Here is a 17751-nt window from a genome sequence, read left to right as displayed (position 1 = left end):
GGGATTATTGTGGCTTTGGACATTAGTGCTGCCACCAGCAGACTATGAGCGGTCACAAGGTTCTTGGAGAATGAAATGAGATGTGGAAGTGGTGACAAGCTTATGTAAAATTTCCACAAATGGTATTTAGTTACTGTGAATCCTCATAAACCAACTCAACAGTGCCATACTTCCACATGCTCCTAGTCCTGCTTAAGATGAAAAATTCCTGAGATTCAGGATAAAGTCATAAAACTCACTCTAGCAAAACTAAAATAGATTTACAGGAGGAAGCAATGTCTTATTAAAACTTGAGAACTTGAGACCTCTGTACTCACCTCCCCCTAGGTAAAAGTGCAAATTCAGTCTCCTACTACCACAAATGATGCCTTCTCTAAGGTGAACCCCCCAAGTTTGGAGGCTTGCAGAGGTGAGCACGTTGGCATGGCACGGATGAGGCTCACCCTGAGAAGACCACTCTGTGATCTGGGATGGCAAGCAGGCAGTAAGTGTCAACATTAAGATGCCCTGACTTCTCTAGACCTAGACACTAGAGAAAGGCTTGAATGTGGGAAATAATGCCTGTCACTCTGGAGAAAAATTTCAGTATCACCGATAAAAAAGGATGCTCAAAACAAAGTAAACCATACACTAAAGGCTCGGCTACCTCCTATGTCTGTTCCTACTGGATTTCACTAGTCTTTCAATGAAATGGTGGGCAGGGCTGGCCCTGTACAAGCCACACAATGCAGGTGAGACCTGAGCACCCAATTCCCCTGTACCTACGCAAATTCAGATTATTAGTCTTTTGCTACTAAGAAGATACTTATACCTGATATACGTTGTACCATAGAAAGTAGAGAAAACATTTCATCGTCTTGTATGATGCCAAATATTTTTTCCAAACAAAATTGAAAAGTCAACATCAAATATATTTTAGCTTAATCTAGAACAAAATAAAATTCAGTCTCTGCAGAGGGTAAAATTAAAACTCTTAGAGAACATATTAGAGCATTCTAATAGACCACTTGGTTTAGCAAAACATAATTAATAGAAATTATTTTGTTTACAAAATTAGGATGTTATATTCTCTCTACAGTGTCTTTACCAATTAAAGCAGACAGATGAAATCTGCCAGCAGTGGCAAATTCTTCCAGTGCTCACTTATAGCCATCCTCCAAATTTCAGTTTGTTGGGCAAGTATACTCTGGAAAGATAATCTGATGACAGGAAGGTCAAAGCTTGGATTTCTGCCTTCATGTTCAACTCTGCCATCATTTCCATCTGCCAGTAACATAAAACAGAGTCAGACAGACCAGAGCTCTCTGCTACAGTGTGGTCAATTCATCAAATTAGTCATAGTGAAGAACCACAAGGCAATAGTCATTAGAGCCAGCCAGAATATTCTAGAACTAATGTCGGTAAAACATATCATCAGGTAAACATATCATACTTACTATGATGCCTTGAATAACCAGGAATGGTCTGGTAGTTTTATGGTTGTTTTCTTCTTCCTTTTAATCCCATAAACTAGGATGCTGACACTGACAAAGGGTAGGTATGCTAGACAGCTCCATCCAGCTCAACTCATCTATCAGCACTCAATTTCAACAATTATTTACTACAAAACCACACTAACATACATTCTTATACAAAATTTCAAGAATACTGTTGAAATATTACATGAATAGCCACTAGTAAAGTAAAAGACAACTGAACACCCAGTACTTGATTTTAAAGCAAAACATCAGTTACTTCTTTTCTCCAGAGTGGTTGGCAGTTAACATAAGGTCTTTTCAGAATACTGTTGAGTTTCATATGGTCATGCTTTGTCAGTGGGATCAAACTGTTTTTCGGTATATTTAGCCTGGAAAACAGAGGGGGGAAAATCAGTGACAGTAAGGTAGGTCTGTCTTTCTTTCCCTCCCTTCCCTCCCTCCCTTCCTCCTTCCCTCCCTCCTTCATTCCTTCCTTCCTCCCTTTTTTGGTCCAAGATTGGGACTCAAACTTGGTATCTGAGGCTTTTGCTCATTGACTGGTACTCTACCACCTGAGCCATGCTGCTAACCCATCAAGGTGTTTCTAAAACACATATATATGTCATATCAGGAAGCTCAGGAAAAAAAAAACATAGAAGATAATCAGCACTGATCTTCCTCTGAAATCCACCATTTGGGATCTCCCATACCAGCAAGTGTTCAGGTTTATAGTGAAGGTTTGTGTTTCCATAGTAAATAGATTTGATTTTTTAAATTTCCTTCTTGTTAGACTCATGGGATGGTGACAGGCAGACAGACACTGGTTACTGAACAAATACCCACAGCACTGGCATCAAGTATCTTGACACCAGTACATGAGTGAGGCCTGAGTGAGGCCCTGTGAACTTCCTGCTCCTGGGGCCATGAGCTCCAGGGCACATGGCCAGCAGCTGAGATTCTCTGAGGGATGTTAGCTTCCTCTCCCAGACTAAACATCTATCATTCATGGAGGATTTGGGAGGTAGATACTGGTCTGTTCTCTTCCTCGCAAGCACCCCACACAGTCACAGACACCTAGCGAGTTTTAAAGTAGACAAAAGGGAATGTAGTTTTATCTTGGTTTGTGCTTTAAAAATAGAACATGAAGCTGGGTGTTGTAATCCTAGCTATTAAAGAGACTAAGATCTGAGGATTGTGGTTTCAAGCCAGCCTGGGCAGGAACGTCTGTGAGACTCCAATAAACTAGCGCCCCCCCCCCCCCCAAAAAAAAAAGCCAGAAGTGAGCTATGGCTCAAGTGATAGAGTACTAGCCTTGAGCAACACACACACACACACACACACACACACACACACACACACACACACACACACACACACACACACACACACACACACACACACACACACAGACCAGGAAAGATCTGGGATTTGTGATGTCATCCCTCTTTGATGTCACACATCCTATATTTCTGGCCTTTTTCAATGTCCTTGTGATGGGCTGGAGGACAGTATGGCTGAAGGGGAGGGGCAGCAGCTCTGGAACATGTTTGTGTGGCTGTCAGTGTGTCCCTGGGTGGCTTTTTTTTTTTTTTTTGGTCAGTTGTGGGGCTTGAACTCTGGGCCTGGGCGCTGTCCTTCAGCTCTTCAGCTCAAGGCAAATACTCTACCACTTGAGCCACAGCACTACTTCCGGTTTTCTGGTGGTTTATTGAGAAGAGTCTCATGGAGTTTCCTGCCCGGGCTGGCTTTGAACCTTGATCCTCAGATCTCAGCCTTTTGAATAGCTAGGATTAAGGCATGTGCCACCAACGCCTGGCTAGTGGCATGTTTCTTCGGGTGCTTCTGAGGGTGCTGCTGGAATGTAGTAACACAGCTATTTCTCCAGATCTTCTACCTTGACACTGATCAAACCCCTTGTCCTGAATGTGTGTTAGAAATGGTCTGCACAAAAGCACGTCACCACCATGACACACTTACTGCATTGGATAAAACCTTAATTCACTGGAGGTAAAAACTCTAAATCTAAGGACCCATCTCGGGGACTCTCATTTTGTGACTGTTCACATACCTGCTTTAGGAAGTTAGCACCCAAAACTGGGGATCACACACTGATGAAAGAAATCTCAGTGGCAAATCAAAACAACAAGAAACTGTTTTACATTTCACATTAGCAGAGCAGAGACTGCATTACTCTCATCTCTTCAGAAGCAAACGTGGATACTGTCCCCACAGTTCTTAGACTAAGACTCTGGTGGGGATGAGCAGCTAAACACACAGATGCGTCAGTGGTCAGTCCAGTTGGTACTCAGCCATAGGAGATATCAAGGTGAAATGACACAGAAAGGAATGAAAGAGTAACCACACGGTGTCATGTGGTACAAAGCAGATGAGAAAGTACCGGGTGGGTGAGATCATACCTTTGTGAAAACAGGAAATGATGTGGGAGAGCAAAGTAGCTCAGCTCTCATTGATTTTCTTGTTGCTACCTATGGATATGTTTCCCATAATGAGAAGAGATATTCGATTTGCCATACTTTGCCTTTTCAAACTTTATCAATTGTAAAATGTGATTTTTATGAAGTTAAAAGTTTAAATGTGTGGTCAAATTGAATCCTATAGTGTTCTCTTGATTACTTACAATCTATATATTATATTTTAGGTATAAAAAATGAACAAAATGTTTTACCCACCAGAATTAGAAAAAACACTTTATAGCTTGCTGAATGCAAAACTAACCAAACTCATTGAAAGTATTTTAATGGTAGAAATAGAAGCTCTAGTGAATTAACACATAGTTATATGATCCTGATTCATAGTGGACAATATCCATAAAAAAATTATGTGCTGCTCTTTGCAGTGCTGATCGGCTTATTGTTCAGAACCCCAGTGAATCCATTTCAAATGCCCCGGTTCTGCTACCCCATCTGACCTTTTAATATCAGAAGGGAGGAGACCAAGCCATCTAATAGCGGGCACTGTGAGATTGTGGGCTTCGAAGGACATGGACTGAAATAAAGAGCAGATGCGCATTAGGTGAGGTTACTTAACATGTAGAACATCCAACATACCTGTTTTTGCAACCAAATTCTATTAAGGAGGACTAAGTGTTAGACTGTATTCATTTCCTCTGAAGCAAAACAGCAAATGACTGCTCTGGTCACTGCTGGCAAGGTATGGTCACCGTACCTTACATCCTTTCACTATCTGCCAATGTGGCCAGGCCTCAGAGTCACATGGAGACTCCAATTCAGCAGGTCGGGTAGGAACAGATATTTGCAGTCCTGGCAAGTTTTCAAGGGATGCCAAAGCCACTGGCCTGAGAGCCACTGCCGTGGGCACTGCACAGTTTAGCGAGCAGAATTCAGTGGTATTTACCCTTCTTTAAGGTGGGAGAAAAGGCAAGGTCACAATTCAAGCCTACCTGAAATATTCAGAGCATATTTTGGTGGGGAAGATCATGGGCCTGCAGTGGCTGCAGGAGTGTGGAAGAGGCAGCGTGACAATGTGACTAACTGGGAGTGGGTCTCTACTGTCTAGTCACACTGGTGACGCTTGGAGCTGGCTTCAGAGCCACTTTGAAGCACAGACTGACACAGAGGCCATTGGATCCCTGAGGATTTGGGGTGGGAGGGTATTTGGCTTATTAGAGAGTGATAAGAGAATGGAAAAGCCATCAATGAATGTAAAATATCTAAGTAATGGAAAAAAAACTACTTTTTATACTTACCATAGATCCATATTTATAGATGCACATTATTTCTATGCCTGTTAAAAAAGGTTTACTTTAGAATGAGCTCATGTACTACAGATTAGATCATTTGCCCCTTCAAACTTTAGCAACTATGATCTTTATTTTGTATTGACGTTACCAGTGGCAAACCGTATGGCTCTCAGTTAATATGGTGAACGCAACCATAAATTGTCTTAGATAATCAGCCTTGGAGTTGAATAATATGCTCTAACAATATTGTATGAATGTATTCTCAGAGCAGAAGCCCCAGGCAGAAATAGGTTTGGTTCTGAGTGTTGCTGTGGGTGGTCCAGGGCTGCATTACCGTGAGGGTCAGCGTCCACCAGCGTGAGCATAGGCATGTGAAACGTGTCCCACAGCTTCTTCACTAAGAGTCTCGTGTTCAGATCAGGGACGCCTTTGCCCTACAAACAACAGAGGAACCATGTGTGGAAATACCGTAACCAAAACTAAGAGGAAGGGTACCACAACAGCTCTGCCCCTGGCTGTGTGCACATGTCCTCAGACAAGGGCTGAGGGGCAGCGTGTGACCTCTCCCTTTAAAAATGTGGGTTCTTTATGACCACCCCTATGTCTTCTCTGCATTCAAATGCAACTATGAGGCAGACCTCTGTGTTAGTAGTGGGTGGGATTCAAAGGCCCAGGGCTATCCCAGGTGGCAGCTCTTGTCTGTAATAGTTCTGCCACCCTGGTTAGTCAGGGGGTGAAAGCAGTCAATGCTGGCTACAGCCTGCCACAGGACCCAACCACAGAGCCACCGTCCATTTCAAGGACCCAACCCCAGCCTCTGCTTCTGGGCTCTCAGTCTGCATTTCCCTTTTGACTCTTGGGACTAGGAGTTCCTGCTGACCACTGGGATCACATGGATAAGATCACACTCAGAACTTCCTCCCGGTAAGAGCTGTGTGCAGCCCCATGGCGATCAGCAGGGACAGCTGTATGGTGCAACACATAGGGCCATGTTGACTTGCTTCTCACATCAGGTCCTCCAAATCCTTATGAAGCATTCCCAATTCTGTCCTTTCCCTGAACTATATCCCCCTCCGTGCTTGTGGGAGAGAGTGCCCGCCCCTCCCGCAGGCCCTTGCTAATCCTACTCACTTTCTCTCCTGGACAGCTCAAAAGCCACCATGAGCACCTGCTATTTCTGCAGAGGTCAGGTGTACCTGGGAATTTGGCCAGGCCTTCCACAGCCTCATGGGGTCACCCAACACCTGCTTCCTCTCCAGACTGCTCTCCTGGCTGCTCCCACAATGCCATATTTCCTGTTAATCTCATAAACCCGTGGAATTTTAAGTAGAGAGCTTTGCTTCTTCAAAGAACTAGGCTTTAGCACAATTGTATCAAAGCAAAAGGCTGAGCAAAGAGCATGAAAGAGTGGAGCCTGGCCACACTCTGGCTCTGTAGCGGCCAGCACACCCTAAGCTCTCTCCCCTCCCCTCCCCCTCCCCTCCCCTCTCCCCTTCCTTTTCCCCTCCTCTGGCAGAAGGTTCAAGGATAGCCCAGCTTTATGGGCTTCTCCCATCTCATCCTGAAGCCCTGCAGGGGGCTCGGGCTCAACGAGAAGGGGACAGTCTAAGGAGCCAACAAACGGCCCCCCCAGCAGACACAGAACCTGCAGCGCCTTGGTTGGGGCTCACAGCCTGCAGCACTGTGAGCAGTAACGGTTCCTCATGTGCAGTCTGCAGGGTTGCAGCAGGTGGGCCAGCTGGGACACAGCCTTTGCCAAGCGATGCAACAATTCCAGTCCTCCTGGCCACATGAGTCCACATACGCTTTCATGTTCTTTGCTCGTTTTTTGCACATTTATGTTTTTAAAGGCAAGCTCCTCTGATGAGTTAATGACGTTACCTGTGGAGGAAGAACAGGGAGAAGCCCCAGGGTTAACACCAATAGTACTGTGGGGGTGGTGTGAGGGAGACACCACAGGCCCAGGGAAAGTCCCCCACTATCAGAAAATCACAGGAACTTAAAAATCAGGTCCCAGGCCAGGTCTCAGTGGCTCACACCTGTAATCCTAGCTACTCAGGAGGCTGAGATCTGAGGATCATGATTCCCGGCTAGATTCAAGGCAGGAAGGTTGGTGGGAGTCTTATTATCTTTACTTAACCACCAAAAAGGCAGAAGTGGAGTTGTGGCTCAAGTTGTAGAGTGCTAGCTTTGAGCAATAAAGCTCAGGAACAGCACCCAGGTGCTGAGTTCAACCCCTATGTCTGGCATGAAAAATAAAAATAAAATCAGGAGCTAGGTGCTGGTGGCTCATGCCCATAATCCTAGTTACTCAGAAGGTTGAGATCTGAGGATTGTGGGTCAAAGCCAGCCCCAGCAGGAAAGTCTGTGAAACTCTTATTTCTAATTAATCACCTGAAAACTAGAAGTAGCGCTGTGGCTCAAAGTGGTAGAGTGCTAGTCTTGAGCAAAAAGCTCAACCCCCAGGCCCTGAGTTCAAGCCCATGACTGACAAAAATCAATTAATCGACTGATGAGGGCTTGTCTTCCATCATAGTCAGGTTGAGAAGGTTTGCTAACACCCTAGACATTCCTGTTCTTCGACACAAGCAATGCTTCATACCAGAACCAGACTGTTGCCCCAGGCCCAGAGGTGATGTCATAAACAGCTCAATGGTGTGTTAGTCGTGGACACAAAGGGAGGTAGATACTCTACCGTGACCATGATGCATGGAGACAGTTTACTGCAAAAGTTGTCATCGAGGAGCCGTTGAAATGTTGCATCTTTTTCTACAATTAACAGAAACTTTGCATCCGTAATTAGATCTGACAAGCTAAGGCTGAAACACTGAAGGCAGAGTATTTCAGTCTCCTATCCAATAACACCAGTGCTGGATACATAGGCCCAAAAGCAGCTATAAAGGAAATATTTTCACTTTTAACTTCAAATATATAAACATATCTACTTAGCTATCTCTCTTCTGCCTTATGGTGAGCTCCTGAGAGGTCTGAAGAAGGCCCCATGTGTTCCTCTTGATGACCCTGGGGTGTAACTTGTCTCTTACATGTTAGGAAGGCCTGCTTTGTCAAAGGAACAGAGGAACATTCCACAAGTTTACATAGTTTTCCTACTTAAAGGATACTCCGAATTCCTTGGATATTAGATGGCACAGCAGTGGCCTAAGTTAAAAAAACAGACAATTTTGATTTCCAAGACAAAAGTATAAACTCCGTTGTTAAAATTTATTACAAAGTTCTGTTTTCATTTGTCCGTGCCAGCAGCAGGAACTAGATCCACCCCTCATATCCCCCGCTTCTCTCTCTCTCTCTCTCTCTCTCTCTCTCTCTCTCTCTCTCTCTCTCTCTCTTTCTTTCTTTCTCTCTCTCTCTCTTTCTCTCTCTCTCTCTCTCTCTCTCTCTCTCTCTCTCTCTCTCTCTCTCTCTCTCTCTCTCTCTCTCTCTCTCTCTCACACACACACACACACACACCAGCTTACAGCATTTCTGGAGGCTTTATAGGTATGTGGCTTAAGCAGCAAAACTGTAGAAGGGCAGTGAGCATGGCGATGCAAGATCTCACAGAGGTCCCTTTCCCCACCCCATCTTCTCTGCGAGCTCAGTGATTAGTGCTGCCTGCCGGCTCTCTAAGCATCAGAGCCCAGCCAGAGATTTGGTGAAATGTGTTAGTTTCAGAACCTGGCATATTTTTTTTGGGGGGGGGGGTCTAGTTGTGGGGCCTGAACTCTGGGCCTGGGCGCTGTCCCTCAGCTCTTCAGCTCAAGGCTAGCACTCTACCACTTGAGCCATAGCGCCACTTCTGGCTTTTTTCTTTTTGCTTATGTGGTGCTGAGGAATCGAACCCAGGGCCTCATGCATGCCAGGCAAGCGCTCTACCACTGAGCCACCTTCCCAGCCCCAGAACCTGGCATTTTTATGGAGATGACACAGCAACTCTTCTGAAACAGTCATGCCACAGGCAATCTGCCTGAAAGAAGCAATCCATTTTCAAAGGGAATGTGTCTTCTTATTTTAAGATGACTGCTGGCATATTTTTAAATGATGTGATTGATACATAACCCTGTAGATGATTGCCTACTCATCCATTTATATTTTAAAATCTTAAGGTCCAAGTTACATTACAAACAAATAAAGTGCATTTCTAATGGGAGGGGCAGTTGGGGGCTGAGGTGTGAGATGGGAAAGCCACTCACCGTGGCACCGCAGGTACAGTTCACCCTGGTGCCATCTTCCTCCAGGTATCTTAAATTGCCAGCAATTAGCCCTTTGGATGTGGATAGCTGGAAGAAGTAGGAGAATTACTGAGAGCTTTCCCCTCTAAGTTTGTGCTGCTAAATACCCTGCTCATACCCACCTGCGGAGTCACTTTCATTTTAGCTCAGACTGGAATTTAGAGATGCCGGAGAAACTAATTCCATACTTTGAAATATTGAATATTTGTTAATCCACCTGTTTGGATCCATTTATCCAAGGCTAAAGTGGCAACAGATTATTTAAGTTTATGAGAAAAGATATAGTGTGAAAATGCCACTTTCACATAAAAAGGCAAAAACTGCTTTCATTTGTTTATCCCAGTTTTAATTCACATTTTGTTTTAGAGAAATGTTTTGCTTGAAGTACGACTTACGATGTGCAGACTCCTCCTCGGCACCTTTAACATACATGAGATGTCATCTATGATGTTGTCCACAGCCGCCTGGTTACCAAAGAGTTGGCTGTCAGTGTAGTATATGTCTCTATGGAGATTTAAAATATGTGTTTTAATTAATTAAATAGGACAAGTATCACAGTGGCATTTGAAGAAAGTATCAACCCCATAAAATGCAACCTATATGGAAAGTAATTTACTGCCCCATATCTAATCTTACATGACTTTTTCCAAAACAGACAATGAAAACCAATCCAAATAAATCTCATGCTGCATTTAAAGGTGGATTTCCAGAACAATATATTTACCTTTTGGTTGCGTAAGTGTTGCTCTGCACTAATTTATAAATCATGGACAATATTTTAAGAATTAGAGCTGGAAAATAAAGCAAAAAATTCATTTTAATTTCCCCTAATAATTCAAAAGATATTGCCCTTAAAATTTTTTAGTTAAAAAATCCCCAATTACTGTCCATAATGCCTTTAAAATGATCTTCCCAGAAGAGAGGGGTTAAAAACAGACTCACTGCCTGAGGAATCTAACCATTCCATGACCAGCAAAGCAGAGAGAATAATTCCTCACTAAATGATAATCATCATCATAATAATAATTTATTTGAGAAATATATTTACTTAGGAATGGAACAATGGAATCTACTTCCATTGTTACTACTAAGGCAAAAGTCTAGACAATTATTTTAAGTTGGTCTATAAAAGTAAAATTACTGAACTCAGAACAACTAAAGTCTAGAATAAGCCTACATTCATTTATTCTTCTTTATTACAGATGCAAGAAAGATTTACCAAATTTTTGAATTGATTTTGGTGAGTCACTTTTGATTTTCTTTGTGGTACAATGAGACACCATCTGAAGACCCACAGAATCTTCAAACCTGTTTTGTTTAAAGCAAAGGAATAAAATGAAAACAGCTTCACCTCTGGACACACAGTGCACCCAACATCCCCCTCTGCATGGCATGTAAATCCCACAGAAGCTTTATAGAGACACCTGGCAATTACATAATTAGCTTTATAACTCATAGGTAACTAAGATAGGGTGTCTAAGCTAAGTATGTTTGCATATGGGGTTGGTGTGTGTCTACCATATTAGAAGACAGTGCATGTGGAATGATTTATGCATTTCATACTTTATTGCATTTTAAACATTAATGTACCCACTTACCAATGTGACTCAATTGAATAATGATAAATGTTGAGGTACTTTATTTGTAGCAAAATGACATCCCACGAAATAACCACTGATACTAGATTATTATGTGGACCCGCCAAGCCTCTCCTGAAGGTGGCAGAAGACACCAGGCAAAGAAACTAGGTGTCAGCTGCTTTTAAGTTGGATGCAATCCATCTTTCAAAAGGGATGCAAAAATAACACGGGAATACCCAGTTTGTATTAGTTATATTGAAAACAATACTCAGTGACTGAGGAGCCTTTAATATTCTTTTCACTGTTCCTGTGACAGTTACAAACTCTAAGCCATCCCTGCTGTTTTTCAACTTTCAAGGGGCTGAAAAACAAACGGTATCATTAGGTTTGAGGGCTTGGCTGTGGGCCAAGTAGGGGCCCATGTTCAGGAGAGTGCCTGGTGAAGTCTCCCCACTCAAGATGCTTTCCCTTCAGTGCCCTGAGCAGTGGTTTACTTCTGCAGCAGAGGTGACTGTGCCTACCTCCCCTCCACCCCGCCCCCACGCCCAGTGCTGGAGAACTCAGTGCCTGTTTTTGCTTCTAACCTCTTGCAATGTTCCACTTTTTGTTAACTTTTTCATTGGCCATATATATATTTGGTCGGCTGTAGGGCTTGAACTCAGGGCCTGGGCGCTGTCCCTGAGCTCTTTTCACTCAAAGCTAGCACTCTACTACTTTGATCTACAGCACCACTTCCAGTTTTCTGGTGGTTTATTGAAAACAACAGTTTCAGGAATGTTCCTGCACAGGCTGGCTTCGAACCATGACCCTCACATCTAAGTAGCTAGGATTACAGATGTGAGCCAGCAGCACCCGGCTATCCTGTTTCCTTCCTACTTTTAGTTAGTACAACTTCCTATATGGTACATTCTTTCTTTCTTTCTTTCTTTCTTTTTTTTTTAAGGTCGTCATGGGGCTTGAACTCTGGGCCTGGGCACTGTCCCTCAGCTCTTCAGCTCAAGGCAAGCGCTGTACCACTTGCGCCACTTCCAGTTTTCTGGTAGTTTATTGGAGATAAGAGTCTCTCGGACTTTCCTGCCCGAGCTGGCTTTGAACCGTGATCCTCAGATCTCAGCCTCCTGAATGGCTAAGATGACAGGCTTGAGCCACTGGTGCCCAGCTGGTACATTCTTTTTAATCTTCCTCCACTTTTTTTTAGCATGTCAAAGTCCATAAAAAGTACAAAATCAGACTTGACCTCTAACTCAAACACATTGATTGATGCTGACAATGCAGGTAAAAACAAAGCAGCAAAATGCCCACTTTATATTCTCCCAGGTGGATCTGTTCTCTATTGTGAAGGCAGGTGCTTCGTTTCTGGCCAGGCTTGTGATTACATCTTGAATGGTATTTTCTATAGATTCAAGAACCTCAGAACTGAAACAATAAACAAACCAAGATTTGATTTTAATGACGAACTAGGCTTTGCAACATAAAATGTTTCCCCAGGTCAATACTAAAATTGCTTTTTTTTCTCTCTCTCTCTTTTTATTTTTTTTGAGATAGAGACTCTCCCTGTAGCCCAGGCTGGCTTAGAACTCAAGATTGTCCAGCTTCAGCCTCTGGGGTGCTAGGATTATAACTATGCACAACCAAACCTTCTCCTTAGGGTGTGTGTGTGTGTGTGTGTGTGTGTGTGTGTGTGTGTGTGTGTGTGTGTGTGTGTGTGTGTGTGTGTGTGTGTGTGTGTGTGTGTGTGTGTGTGTGTGTGTGTGTGTGTGTGTGTGTGTGTGTGTGTGTCCTGGGGCTTGAACTCAACCTGTGTGTGTGTCCTGGGGCTTGAACTCAACCTGTCTACTGCTCTTTACCTTTTGTGCTCAAGGCTGGCACTCTACCACTACAGCCATGTCTCCACTTCTAGCTTTTTGGTGGCTAATTGGAGATAAGAGTCTCACAAACTTTTTTGCCCAGCTGCTTCCAAACTGTGATCCTCTGATCTCAGCCTCCAGAGTATGTAGGATTTCTGGCACCAGGGTCATTAATTGTTCTTAATCCATGTGAATAATGATCTCTCCCACTAAATCCTAACCTCAATAGCACCCTAAAACAACTGTATTTACAATGGTTACTTATAAAGCAATTTTATTTTTCAGATTAACATTTGGAATAGTTGTGCTCTTTTGCATTAACTTATTAAAACAATTTGCAAATACATTTTTATCTAGTCATACCTACTTTAATTTACCTGAAGTTAAATACAGATGTATTGTCGTGAAATACTAGTGAATGTAAAATGATGAAAGCACAAGGCATTGCTTTCAAACCCCAGTGTCAAGAGAAAAAGATATATGGCTTTGAATTTCTCTCCCAAAAAATGTGATATAAAAGAATTCTAAAAGAAGCTGTTGTAGCACATGACCCCATCTGATCTCATGCTTTAGAATTGGCCCTTTTTGAATTTTGTGGCTCAAATAGAAAGAAGTTTATCAACACAGAAAGAATAAATGTGGATTCTGCACTAAGTGGTTGTCTTGCCAATTCTGAGGACACTTTACAGAAGAACATTAACACTGAGCCCAGTTTTCTGTCAGCTGACTGGTAATTTCACAAACCATCAGCTTCAAAATATGTTGTTCTGTCAGAACATGAGCATATGGTCTGATCGGGGAACCAGACTAAATCTAGCAGTTTTCATTTCTGTGGCAATTTCAGAACTTTTACTGAAAACTTAGGTATTAGAAAATCAACTTTAAAACATTTAGTGTTTCCTGGGGCTGGGAAGGTGGCTCAGTGGTAGAGCGCTTGCCTTGCACACATGAGGCCCTGGGTTCGATTCCTCAGCACCACATAAGCAAAAGAAAACAGCCAGAAGTGGCACTGTGGCTCAAGTGGTAGAGTGCTAGCCTTGAGCTGAAGAGCTGAGGAACAGCGCCCAGGCCCAGAGTTCATGTCCCACGACCGGACATTTAAGAGCTAAGCAAATCAATATGCCTCTGCAGGGTAACAAAGGAGTACTCCCTCAAACGATGCTTTTGTAAAGATTTGTCTTTTTTTTTTTTTTTTTTTTTTTTTTTTTTTTTTTCAGTCCTAGGGCTTGAACTCAGGGCCTGGGCACTGTCCGTGAGTTTCTTTTGCTTAAGGCTAATACTCTATCACTTGAGCAACATGTCACTTCTGGCTTGCTTTTTCTGTTTGTGGTACTGAGGAATAGAATCTAGAACTTCATGCATGCTAGGGAAGCACTTTACCACTGAGCCACATTCCCATTTTTTTGTTTTATGCTAGGCCTGGGGCTTGAACTCTGGGTCTGAGTGCTCACTCTACCACTTGAACCACAGTGCCATTTCCAGCTTTTTTGAGTAGTTTATTGGAGATAAAAGTCCCACTGAGTTTCCTGCCAAGGCTGGCTTCAAACTGTAATCCTCAGATCTCAGTCTCCTGAGTAGCTAGGATTATAGTCATGAGCTCTTTTGGGGTTTTGAGTAGTTGCTCTAGGCTTAAAAACATTGAAATTAGAATGAAAAACTTGGTAGACAAAAACAGATAAAGGAATCAAAGTAATAAAGCATTTTAAGTAAGTAACTAATAAAGGAGGAAGTTTTAAATAAGTACATAAATGTGTAAACACATTTTCTGTAGTTAATTCTACCTTGAATAACAGTCTCCAGTTGATTTTTAAACAAATTGCTCCATTTACTTAAGATGTCTGTTGCTGTCTTTGCAACTGTGAGAAAACCACTATTACTAAGCAGAGTTACAACATTCCTTTCCCTATTTTCTCTCCCCTCACTAAAACATCCTGTGAACTGTGTGTGTGTGTGTGTGTGTGTGTGTGTGTGTGTATGTGTGTGTACTGGGACTTGAACTCAGGGCCTGTGTACTTTCCCTTAGCTTTTTCCATTCAAGGCTGACAGTCTACTATTTAAGCCACAGCTCTATTTCTGGATTTTTGTGTTTAATTGGATGAGAGTCTCATCAACTTTCCTGCCTGGACTGACTTTGAACCATGATCCTCAAATTTCAGCTTCTCCAGTAAGTAGGATTACAGGCACGAGCCTTTGGCACCTGGTACTAGCTTTTTTTTTTTTTTTTTTTGCCGGTCATGGGGCCTGAACTCTGGGTCTGGGCGCTGTCCCTCACTCTACCACTGGAGCCACAACGCCACTTCCGGCTTTTTCTGTTTATGTGGTGCTGAGGAATCGAACCCAGGGCCTCATGCTTGCAAGGCATGCACTCTACCGCTGAGCTACCTTCCCAGCCCCTGGTACTAGCTTTTGAAGCTAAAAACTGTTATTTTAAAAAATTAAGGGGGGCTGGGAAAGTGGATCAATGGTAGAGCTCTTGCCTTGCATGCATGAGGCCCTGGGTTTGATTCCTCAGCACCACATGCAGAAGTGGTGCTGTGGCTCAAGTGGTAGAGCATTTGCCTTGAGCTGAAGAGCTGAGGGCCAGTGCCCAGGCCCAGAGGTCAGACCCAGACTGACAAAAATAAAAATAAAAATAAAAAATTAAGGAAGCTGGGTGCCGGTGGCTCACACCTGTAATCCTAGCCACCCAGGAAGCTGAGATCTGAGGATTTTGGTTCAAAGCCAGCCCAAGCAAAAAAGGCCATGAGACTTTCCTCCCTCCAATAAACCACCAGAAAACGGATGGCGCTGTGGCTCAAGTGGTAGAGCGTTTGCCTTGAGCTGAGGGACAGTGTCCAGGCCCAGAGTTCAAGACCCACGACCCCCCCCCCCCCCCAGAAAAAAAAGGAAACAAAACAAGATAAATACTGGCTGAGGCATGGCTCCTAGTGAGGGAAAGGTCTTGAGTTCAAACTAATATTACCCCCCCCAAAAAAACACCCCAAAACATATATCAAAACAAAACAAACCACAAACCACCAGAAGTGAAGCCATCCTGAGTCCCCAACTCCCTAGCGTTAGGCCCAGGGGCTCCCAGAACATTCTAGAGGCGGGCATGGGGTGGGGCCTTTCAGCAGGCTCTTCAAGTAAGGGTGGGAGGCTGAAAGGCGAGGGGCCGTAGGAAGGCCCTCTGGGGTGCAGGCCTTCCCGTGGGGCGCTGTCCGGGCCCTGGGGCACCCCGCCCTGGGGCACCCCGCCGTGCTGTAGTACCTAGAGACCAGGCGGGGCCCCCGGACGGGGGTCTCCCTGCCGCCTGCTCTCAGGGAGGCCAACAGAGAGGCCCTGTGCCTGTCCAGGACCTCGAAGAACGAGGCCTCGGGGCCCATGGGCGCAAACGCCATGGGAGTAAACGGCCGCGAGCGGCCTCCACAGCCTTCAACCGGGCGTCGCGCCTTTCCCGCGCTTTCTGAGTGCGCATGTGCACACCTCACCATTCAGGGACGGTCATGCGCAGAGCAGACGCAACACATGTGCAGAGCCCTGAGTGCGCAGGGGATGTGTGGACGCATGCGCACAGCAGACTGGCGTGCACTCTGTGTGTGTGTGTGTGTGTGTGTGTGTGTAGGCACATGCGTGTATCCCTGAGCACACAGGGGATGTATGGACTCGTGTGCATAGCACTGAGCACACAGTGGATGTGCGGACGCATGCGCGGAGAGGTGAGTGGTGTGCTTCGCACCGAGTGCAGTGCGCAGGCGCAAGGCTCTCCAGCGAGCCCTGTCTGGAAGGCCAGACCTTGGGTCCCACAGAGCTGAGCTGAGATGACCTCGAACCTGTTACTACTTCGAGATTAATACCCACGGTTTTCCTTAGAGCAAATAACCAGGGAAGCAGGGATGCGGGTCCGAGGTAGAGGACTTGCCACAAGTATGGAAGCGCGGGGTCAGGTGGTCAGAGCCATCTCCACCCCACTAGCCGCAAGCCCCAAACACCGATTTCCCTGTGATTGGGGTGACAGAATCCCAGCTCTTCTGAATGCCTATGCCTTCTGATTCCCTCCACCTGCTCACCCTAGCCTGCAGGCCACACCAGGCAGTCAGGCCTGGGCTGAAATCCCAGCTTCACCACGCCATCCCCCTCCCTCCTAGCCAGTTAAGATGGAGGTCACCCAAATTGACTTCCAGTTTCAGATAAACAATGAGGACTTTAATTTTTTTAATGTTATTTTATTGTAAAGATTCAGATAAACAGTGAGGACTTTAATTTTTTAAATGTTATTTTATTGTAAAGATGCTGTAAGGAGCAGTTTCAGTTACATGAGTGGGGTAATGAGTACATTTCTTGTTGAGCATTGTTACCCCCTCCCTTGTTATTTTCCCACTGTCCCTTCCCGCCCTCACCTCCCTCCCTCCCCCCACCCCAAAGTTTTAAAGTTCATTTCCAATAGACTGTCTTGTGGGTATCATTGTTGTAATGGGTCATCTTGTGTCCTTGTTTCAGCATTTTGTTATTCCCCTTCCCCTCCCCAAATTAGACAAATGTATATACAAGATGCAGGGTACCAAAATCAAGTACCGTGACAACAGGGGATATACCATAAGGGGAAAAATATACAAAGGAAACAAAAAAATTACATAGTACATTAAAAACAACAACAAAGAAAGACCTATTGTGTCCATCTCTTAGGGTTCATTTCACTTAGCATCATCTATATGGTCATGTGTACATAGCTTTTGAGCTTTACTGCTCATCTGATACTTAAATTTTAAAAAATTTTATTAGTTTACATTGGTTATACAGGAGATTTCATTGTTCGATCTCCACACATTTACATCGTGTTCAGCAAATGTCACCTCCTCTGTCACTCTCCCCCTTTCCCAAAACAGTTTGATGGGTTTCATTGTTCTGTGTGTATAGTTCCAAATAATTGACTTGGAC

The 17751-nt window shown here is 44.1% G+C and overlaps 1 protein-coding gene across 1 annotated transcript; it reads right to left on the bottom strand.

Annotated features, from left to right (window-relative positions):
* Window positions 1-1676: 1676 nt before the first annotated feature.
* On the bottom strand, window positions 1677-16214 carry Spo11 (SPO11 initiator of meiotic double strand breaks). Its single transcript, XM_069990141.1, has 12 exons — window positions 16084-16214; window positions 12290-12403; window positions 10627-10715; window positions 10132-10198; window positions 9803-9911; window positions 9369-9455; window positions 8301-8337; window positions 7874-7983; window positions 5513-5612; window positions 5185-5222; window positions 4387-4463; window positions 1677-1846 (listed from the first exon to the last, which is right to left on the bottom strand). The coding sequence occupies exons 1-12, from the start codon at window positions 16212-16214 to the stop codon at window positions 1714-1716; spliced, it is 1092 nt and encodes a 363-aa protein (XP_069846242.1). The 3' UTR covers window positions 1677-1713.
* Window positions 16215-17751: the final 1537 nt, after the last annotated feature.

Source organism: Dipodomys merriami, unplaced genomic scaffold, assembly GCF_024711535.1.
Source record: "Dipodomys merriami isolate MVZ:Mamm:240054 unplaced genomic scaffold, mDipMer1.0.p SCAF_39, whole genome shotgun sequence".
NCBI lineage: Eukaryota > Metazoa > Chordata > Mammalia > Rodentia > Heteromyidae > Dipodomys > Dipodomys merriami.
Note: the sequence above shows the minus strand (reverse complement) of the source record. Positions and strands in the feature narration are given on the sequence as shown.